Source organism: Heterodontus francisci, unplaced genomic scaffold (genome assembly GCF_036365525.1).
Source record: "Heterodontus francisci isolate sHetFra1 unplaced genomic scaffold, sHetFra1.hap1 HAP1_SCAFFOLD_349, whole genome shotgun sequence".
NCBI classification, from domain to species: Eukaryota; Metazoa; Chordata; class Chondrichthyes; order Heterodontiformes; family Heterodontidae; genus Heterodontus; species Heterodontus francisci.
The window spans coordinates 1,586,566-1,596,457 of NW_027140807.1; the positions used below are offsets into that span (position 1 = coordinate 1,586,566).

The 9,892-nt window shown below is 45.9% G+C and overlaps 2 gene segments (V, D, J or C); both read right to left on the bottom strand.

Annotated features, from left to right (window-relative positions):
• Positions 1-775: 775 nt before the first annotated feature.
• LOC137361210 (T cell receptor beta variable 20-1-like) lies at positions 776-1,674 on the bottom strand. The segment is given in 2 exon segments: positions 776-1,151; positions 1,619-1,674. Coding segments are annotated over 2 exon segments (414 nt in total).
• A 1,126-nt stretch (positions 1,675-2,800) lies between these two features.
• LOC137361205 (immunoglobulin lambda variable 2-23-like) lies at positions 2,801-3,500 on the bottom strand. The segment is given in 2 exon segments: positions 2,801-3,171; positions 3,458-3,500. Coding segments are annotated over 2 exon segments (414 nt in total).
• Positions 3,501-9,892: the final 6,392 nt, after the last annotated feature.

Below are 9,892 nucleotides of genomic sequence, written 5' to 3' on the forward strand. Positions count from 1 at the left end.
AAGGTGGTGGTGAGCTGCCTTCTTGAACCATGGGGGGTAGGTACACCCACAGTGCTGTTGGGAAGGGAGTTCCCGGATTTTGACCCAGTGTCAGTGAAGAAACGGCGATATAGTTCCAAGTCAGGATGGTGTGTGACTTGGAGGGGAACTTGCAGGTGGTGGTGCCCCCATGTATTTGCTGCCCTTGTCCTTCTAGTTGGTACAGTTGGTTGGTTTGGAAGGTGCTGTCTAAGGACACTCGATGCTTTGCTGCAGTGCATCTTGTCGATGGTACACACTGCTGCCACCGTGGTGAAGGGAGTGAGTGTTGAAGGTGGTAGATGGGTTGCTGATCAAGAGGGCTGCTTTTTCCTGGATGGTGTTGAGCTTCCTGAGTGTTGTTGGAGCTGCACCCATCCAGGCAAGTGGAGAGTATTCCATCACACTCCTGACTTGTACCTTGCAGATGATTGATACTCTTTTCATCACTTCACAATGGCGATGTTAACTATCTGTCTTATTTAGATCATTAATTAACCTTTTAATTAATCAAGTATAGGACAGCGACTGTGACTCAGTTTTAACATACTCAGTGCCAGAAATTAAACAGTGTAGACGAGGACTTTGAAATTTTGCAGGGGATCTGAGACACATCTCTCTCTTTCCTTCTCTCTCTTCCTCGGACCTTCTGCCATTCCGTGTCATTCAGCCCTTGATGACGGTTCAGGAATCCGGGAATCACCAGCTTGGAAAACGGCCGGTGAGGCAGGGAGAGACATTAACCATTGTCACTGCTCCTGTATGTCAGTCAGTTGTGTTGTTCACCCTGTTGGTTTTTGTACTGGCACTAAGGCAGTCTGCAGCGCTGTGCTCCCTGGCTGCACAGTAATACACCGCCGCATCCGCAGCCTTAACCTTGAGGACCCTCAGGCTGCATCGTTTGTCCTCGGGCCTTATAATCTTCACCTCCTCTTCAAATTTTCCTTCGTACGTGGGTGAGCTTCCAGTGAAAGAATAGCCCATTAGGGTGAGCCCCTGCCCGGCATACTGCCGATACCACAGCATAACGCTCTTACTACTGTCATTCTGGTAACAGTTTAATTCTGCTGGTTCACCTCCCTTCACTGCCACCAGAGTTGGCCACTGGTGTATCACCTCTGCTAGAGTTTTGCCTTGAGAAATAAGGAGAATAGTTTTAAAAGTTTGGAACATATTGTGACATATGATAACCAACTAAACGATCCAAATAGATAATTAGATAATACTAGATAACTATATAGGCAGACAATATATAGTTAAATGATATATTTGTAGATATATAGATAATAAACAGATAGATATAGAGATTGAAAAATAATGTAGCAAGTGAAATGAGACAGACAAATTAACCCAGATTTAGGGCAAACTTATCGGTTAAAGATAGCTGTAGTAGAGTCACGAATATATAAGTTACTTTCATTCAGTCAACAATTTCATTAAGTAAATATTATTTACAGTGAAAGTAAAGTATGTAGTTTAAGAAATGACAGAAAATCGACTGCAATGATGTTTTATCAATCTAGTTTGATAGAAGTTAGCAGTGAATGAAAGCACAGCATGTATTTTAGCACAGGTATCTTTATGAACGATGAATACCTACATGGAAGAAGAGAACAGACGATTAGGAAGAGTTTGGCAAACTGCATCCTGCAGACTGAAGGCTGAATCTGTTCATGAACCAATATCAGGCGGCTGAAGATAAAGCAGAGAGCGGAAATGACAGCACTGGAAGCAGGGTTTCCTTCTGACCCCTCACTTCTGGGTATGACAGAATAATAACACCCCCTGGTCGGAAGGAGCTTGAACAAGGAACTGCTTCCCGTCTGCATCAGGCTCTCGTTGCTTGTGTCTGATTGGTGTTGTGTAGGGTAGCTCTTTCGAACAGCCGGGCCAGGCTCGATGGGCTGAATGGCCTCGGCTCTGCTGTTGGATTTTATAAATATATAAGACACATCAAGTTGCTTCTTTGTATTAGGCAGATAAAGATTTATTTCCCCTGGGCTAAACGACAATTCAAGGATTATGTTTTACATTGGGGTGAAATGTTAGATACTTTGAAAAGCGACAGTGTCATGAAGAAGTGGGTTAACTGTTTTGAACAGATGCTCAAACCGCCGTCAGGAGGCAGGTGTTCCAGTGAGAGACCTATCTGGGGAGGTGTCTCACTTTTGCATTGTATGAATCATTGGGGACATGTACAAGAGGGAGCTATGTGTAACTCTTGTCACATACCACCGACAGCTCATTCAACAGGACCATGAACCCATTTACCCCACCTGGGAATCTGTTCTTTACAGGTAGAGGCTGCCTTAACGAGAAGGATCTGAGCACATTGCTGCAGCATTTTTAATAATTCATAATGTATTGATGTACTCTGAGTCGAAGGAGAGCAAGAAGATGAAACTATCAGTAAAATGCAAATCATGATATATCAATAATTAAACTGGTATGGTGCAAACAGTTGTGTTAGATAGATGATAAACGTCAGATATATGGTGGATGCATATTTAGAGAGGTGAGAGACAGGTCGATAAATCGATGGCAAATATATATATATGATCAAGATAAATAGATAGATAAATGGTGCAATATAACCAAAAATGGACAGACAGACTGATAGATAGATAGATAGACAGATAGATAGATAGATAGATAGATAGATAGATAGATAGATAGATAGATAGATAGATAGATCGATGGATGGATGCAGAGACGCACAAAGAGACACAGAAACTCGCAGATAGTCAGAGAGACAGAAAGACACTGAGATAGACAGGCAGGTTTATCTCCCACAAGTGCTTTCCTCCTCCTTTCGAGTTTTTGCTGAACTCCGGCGCCTTTCTGAGTCACTGTGCTGACTCCAGGCACAGTAATACACGGCTGATTGATTCTCCCACAAGCTGGAGGACTCCAGGTAAAAATGGGTGTTGTCGGGCTTTCTGGCAGTGAAACCGTCCACCTCACCGGAGGGGTTGACCGTTCCAGCAGTGTAGGAATAGAAAAGGTTCTCGGGCTCACGGTCCGGATGCCACCGGTACCAGTAGAAAGCAGAGCTAGCATCTGCCTTTGTGTAAACGCACTGGATCCTGACTGGAGAGCCCGGGGAATGGGATATGGAAGCAGGAGTCTGTTGGATCAACACGGCCCCCACATCTGTAATACAGAGAGAGAGAGAGAAAGAGAGAGATAAAACCAGGGATAATGTCTATATTGGTAACAACAAGAAGAGGTAGACTTGGGCAGACACAGAAAGAGAGAGAGAGAGCGGAAGGGACCAGTTAAAAATAGAGACACAGAGATAAAGGCAGAGAGAGAGAGAGAGAATGAGAGACAGATAAAGAATTATAGAGGGAGAAGGAGAGAGACAGAGACAGACAGAGACTGAGAAGCAGAGACACATGTACATCATTGTAACCTCACTGTTCAGACACCTCCTTACCCGTTAACACCAACAACACAACCCAGAGCTGAGAGACAGCCATCTCTGGAGGGTAACGGATCCGTGTGGTTTTATATGAAGTGACTGAGCACTTTTATTGTAGAGTATCTCAAAGTTCTGGGCACTGACTGAAAGTCACAGCTTTCCTCTCCATCACTTTATCATTCAGATAGGCGGGACCCAGTTTTCTTTCATTTCCGGGGAGGGACCAATGTTAGACTCCTGGTAATCGCTTTCTGGAACTGCAGTTCTGTGTCATTGACATCTGCAGCCCGATCATTCGGAGCTCTCTCCAAATATGTGCACCTAGTACTCCAGGTGTGTTCTCTCCAAGACCCAATACAAGTGTAATACGACTTCCTTATTCTTGTACTCCCATCCCCCATGAAACAAAGACCAACATGCCTGTAATTCAACAGAAGCACTTCATTGGCTGTAGAACTCCTTGGGAAGTTCCAGATCGGCTTTCCAACTTTCTCCCCTCTTTCAGATACTGACGTTGACTATATAGAATTGCAGACAATATAGAACACAGCATCAGGTGAACGGATCTATACAGGTGTTGATGTTCCACAGATACATCCTTTCATCCCTCTTTATCTCATCCTCTCAGCATCTCCTGTCAGTCCTTTCTGCCTCGTATGTCTACTGGTTTCCCACTGAATACTATTTACCGCCACCACTGCCTGTGGTGGTGAGTTCCCCATTCTCACCAATCTCTGGGGAATGAAGTTTGTCCTGAATTCACGTTTGGATTTTTAGTGAGTATCTTATGCCTTATAATTCTGGTCTTTAGCCTCAAGTGAAAATATCTTCTCTACGTCTATCCTATCAAACCTATTAATAATATTAAAGACTTCTTATCTGGGCACCCCTCATTTCCAGAGAAGGACCCCAGCCTGTTCGATCTTTACTGCTATGTATATTTTACCGTGATCTAAATGTGGTCTAACCAATGTATATAGACGCCAGAACTGTGCATAGTGCTCCAGTTGTGATCTAACCAATGTATAATGAGAGCAGAACAGTGCACAGTTCTCCAAATGAAGTCGAACCAAGGTATGAGGAAACCTGAAATGTTGACAGTGCACCCAGTGTGTTTTAACCAAGGAGGTTGGAGACCAAAAATGTGCAAATTCCAATTTTGGAACCCAGGTTCTTGATGATAAAACTGTGGATGAGGCACTGCTCTTTGAGTTCTTGGGAAAATTACGTGAGTTTGAAGTCAGTCTGTGTGTGGTTCTTTGTCTCGACAGTGGATAACTCTGAACTGCTTTGTCCCGTCAGTCACTGCTCATAAATACACCTCCACATTGACCTTACCTTGGAGAACCGACAGTCGACACCTCAAAGCACAGGAGAAGTAACACCAGAGGTGCCTCCGCATTATCCTCCAACTCCAGTGGCAAGACAGGTGGTCCAACAGCATCGTCCTCTCCCAAACCAACCTGCCTCGTGTCAGGGCGCGAAACACCCCACACCAGCTCCACTGGCTGGGACATGTCATTCACATTCCTGCCACCAGACTCCCCAAAGCAACTGTTCTACTCAGAACTTGGTCGTGGCAGGAGACTCCCAGGAGGATAGCGGAAAGGCTTTAGAGGTGTCCTCACAGCATCCCTGGAGAGATGAAACATCCCCGTCGATTCCTTGGAGACCCAGGCTCCTGACCATCCCAGACGGAGGAAGGACAAACGGGAAGGCATCGGACACCACGAGGAACTTCAGGAACATGCAGAGGTAAGGCTGAGGCATCGGAGGGAGCGCACAAACCTGCAAACTACTCACCTACCTGATCCGACAAGCACCACCTGCCCCTCATGTGACAGCGTCTGCAGATCATACACTGGACTCATCAGCCATCTCAGAACCCATTGAACCGGAGTGGAAGCAAGTCATTCTCAATCCCGGGGAATTGCCTAAGAAGGTGAACTCTCTCCAGCTTCCTTGTTAATTTATTATTTTGCACTGATCTGCAAAAGCAAACATGCTCTTAAAACCTCAACATACTGAGTTTCACCTCCTCAATGAACAGACCTGATTAATACAGCCCCTCCACCGGCGGATTGTGGATATCACAACATGTCAGTGTGAAGCCTTCTGTTCTGAAAACTGTCTCTCACTTAATCACATGAAGTGAGCACCAGATCTCCCGTTATTCCACCTGGAAACAGGGAGCATGGGGGGGGGGGGAGGTGGGAATGTTACTTTGCACTTGGCACGATAGATGTGGGAGTTGTGCTAAAGTCACGATGGACATTCAGGCTCTCTCCTAGTTTCCTACAAACACCTGGGGGAAAGTAATTGTAAAATAGAACCTGGAAATCTACAAACTGGCATCTGGGTGCAAATATTTCAAAGTTGGACAGATATTAATGTCACTTAATGCCCCCATAACGATCAGATTAAAGGCTCAATCTACCTTATATCAAATCATTGACTTTTTTCCATTGTCGGAATATTTTGTGTGAAATAGTTGAGAGGTGAAACATTTCAGAAGCAGCCAAGTTGACCTGTGGAGCTGTTGCGGGTAAAGCTCACTCTGAGCATGTTCTCGGCAGCGGCTGCAGTGGAGTAACACTGGCACCTAGTGGCTCCAGGTGTAACTGCAAGCACCGATTCTGCAGGCGTTTCAGTGTCAGACCCTGAACCTGTTTCAGTCATTAGTTATATTCTCCTACTTGACTCGTGTTGGTGCTTGTGGTGCAGAACTAGATGGAAGCTAATGCACAGATCCGCGCCATTCGACCTGACAGCTCCCTGCTTCACTCCAGCCTCAACCAGTCAAATATATTTTGAAGTGCAGTCACTGTTGTAATGTAGGGAAGGAGGCAGACAAGCTGCAAGATCAAGTGCAGGGTTATTCAGAAAGAACAGGGAGTGGGAGTAATTGGACAGGGAAGTGAATACCAGGGATCATAATTGGAAGATAGTCCTTTATAAAACCAATTGGGAATTCAGGAGGAGGTTCTTTAACCCAGGGAGCGGTGAGAATGTGGAATTAGCGACCAATGGAATGGGTTGAGGTCGAATAGAGACGATGCAGTTAAGGGGGGAGCTGAATAAATACATGAGTGAGAAAGGAATAGAAGAATCTGTTGATAGGGGAAGATGAAGAGAGATGGGAGGAGGTCGCTCTTTCGAACAGCCAGGCCAGGATCGATGGGCTGAATGGCCTGGATTTGTCATGCATGATTCTTTGATCCAATAAGACCCGTCAACCTGCTGCCTTGTTTCAGGGCCAAGACAGTTTCATTCCACCCACCCCCCCCCCCCCCCCCCACCCCCCCACCCCCCTTCTGCTAAACGGGAGTTAAAGGGTTAAGTTGTTCACCACACTGAACTCCAGTCATTGTGAAAATTTTTCAAAAGACCCCGAGAGACTGAGAGACAAGTGGGTTAACAGTTTTGAACAGATGCTGAAGCCGCCGTCTGGAGGCAGGTGTTCCAGTCAGATACGGATCTGGAGAGGTGTCTCGCCTTTGCACTGTATGAATCATCAGAGACATGATTAAAGGTTCCAAGATCAACCATTTCCAATTTGTATGGACTTGTGTCCATTAGAGTAATGAGGGTAAGGGGAGATTTGAAAGACGTGGTCAGAAGTGTCTTGATGGAGAAACTGTATCCAGAGGGTAGTATCTACTGTCAGGAGGGTCGATAAACCAGGGACCAAGAATTGAAGGTAATTGGGAAAGGAACCAGAGTGTGAGATGAGTGGAATCTTTCTCCTCAGTGAATTGTTATCATGTGGAGGGCACTGACTGAAAGGGCGGTGGAAGACCATCCAATAGTAACTTCCAGATGTCAATTGGAGAAGTAGATGAAGGGGAGATTTATTAATGTAATGGAGAACTAGTCAGTGAATGGGAACGAGTTAGACAACTCCGTCAAAGAGCCAGTTCATTCAACAGTAGACATAAAAACTGACAGATAGTCAGAGTGATAGAATGACAGCCCAGATAAACAGGTCTATCTCCCACAAGTGAGCTCTGTCAATGTTTAGAGTTTTTGCTGAACTCCGGCGCCTTTCTGAGTCACTGTGCAGACTACAGGCACAGTAATACACGGCTGATTGATTCACCCACAGGCTCAAGGACTCCAGGTAAAAATGGGTGTTGTCGGGTCTCCTGGCGGTGAAACCGTCCACCTCTCCGGAGGGGGTGACCGTTCTGGCGGGGTAGGAATAGAAAAGGTTCTCGGGCTCACGGTCCAGTTGCCATCGGTACCAGTAGAAAACGGAGCCTGCTGTTGCTTCAGTGTAAATACACTCGATCCTGACTGGAGAACCTGGGGAATGGGATAAGGAAGAGGGAGTCTGTTGGATCAACACGGCCCCCACATCTGCAAAACAGAGAGGGAGAGAGAGAGAGAAAGAGAGAGATTAACCCAGGGACAATCTCTATATCGTTATCAACAAGAAGAGGTAGAAGTGGGCAGACAGAGAGAGAGCGGTGGGGACCAGTTAGAGTCAGAGATAAAGGCAGAGAGAGAGAGAGAGAATGAGAGACAGAGAAAGAAATATGGAGGGAGAAGGAGAGAGACAAAGACAGACAGAGACTGAGAAGCAGAGGCACATGTACATCATTGTAACCTCACAGTTCAGACACCTCCTTACCCGTTAACACCAACAACACAATCCAGAGCTGAGACACAGACATCTCTGGAGGGTGAAGGATCCGTGTGGTTTTATATGAAACGACTGAGCACTTTTATTGTAGAGTATCTCAAAGTTTTGGGCACTGACTAGAATTTACAGCTTCCGTCTCCATCATCTTCAACATTTTCCTAGGCGGAGCCAAGCTTTCTTTCTTTGTTCATGGGCTCCCCGAGGACTCGTCATTTCTGGGGAGGGACCAATGTTTGGCCCCCAACTCATCGGTTTCTGGGCCTGCAGTTCTGTTTCATGTCTTTGAAAGTTGCAGAAAGGAAGGGAGTAAATGTGATGTAAACTATCTTCTGTGGTGGAGAGGTGATTAAATGGGCGGGTGTGTTGGGATCATCAATACCTTCAGTACTCCCCTGATCATAACCACATTCATCCTGACACCATCCTCACACTTATCATTACCATCTGAGGACACATTATCACCCTCGTCCCGACCGCCAGTATCTGTGACAACCTCACCCTCAGCAGCCTCATCACCATAAAGAGATTCTCACTCCACCATCATTATCAAGCTTGTTCTCTTCCAATTGTATCTGAATGTATTCAGTGATGGGATGTGTGCATTGCTGGGAGGGTCATTTCAGAAAAGCTGAGATTTTACAAGAGTAAATGTTCACTATCTTTCTTAAATATCTATCAGGACTCGGTAACAATGGAAGTGTTAAAGGTTAGACCAAGAGTGGGGGGTGACAACTTAACTATTCCATAGATGCACTTTACATGAAGTGGGAAGATCATGGATGAAATGGGAAACATTCCAAAGTGTGTGGATTGGATAAGCAGTGGCAGGTTCCATCATCGCTCCCCTAACCTTCTGGATTGGGCTCTGGGACTTTTTGTAAAATTGTCTGTTCCAATGAACAGCTTCTCCCACATCTCCACATCGCTGAAATCCCTCACGCCCGGTCATCTACTCTTAAATCTCCTTTGCACCCTCTCCATCCTTCCTACAATGTCATGTACAGAAGTGGACACGCTACACCAGTTGCGGCCAAACCAGACTTTTTATAAATGGTTTAGCATCAATTTGTGGCGTTTGTGCTGCATTCAAAATTGTGTGCGTTAATTCTGCTTAATCAGGGAAAATAGTATGAAACATGCATTTCGGTACGACATTTTTGCTCGGTGGATTTGTTTTGACTTACCTGCAGTTTTTTGGCACTAAAGTGTCAGCCTTTTCATTGTCTCCAGTCTGTGGAGTGGGTCCTTCTAACTCAGAGAGGAGAGTTCTATCCACTCAGGCAGCGCACGTTGAGTCTTGAGTACCTCACCTCCTGACTCCCCAAAGCCTGTCCACCATCTATAAGGTACAAGTCAGGAGTGTGTTGGAATACTCTCCACTCGATTGCAGCTCCAACAACACTGAAGAAGGTCGACACTATCCAGGACAAAACAGCCCGCTTGATTGGCACCCTATCCACAAACATTCACTCCCTCCACCACAAACGCACTGTGGTAGCACTGTGGACTATATACAAAATGCACTGCAGCAACTCCCAAAGGCTCCTTCGACAACACCTTCCAAACCCGCGACCTCTGCCACCTAGAAGGACAAGGACAGCAGATGCATGGGAACATCACCACCTGCAGGTTCCCCTTCAAGCCACATGCCATCCTGACTTGGAACTATATCGCCGTTCCTTCACTGTCGCTGGGTCAAAATCCTGGAACTCCCTTCCTAACAGGACTGTGGGTGGACCTACCCCACATGGACTGCAGTGGTTCAAGAAGGCAGCTCACCACCACCTTCCCAAGGGCAATTTGGG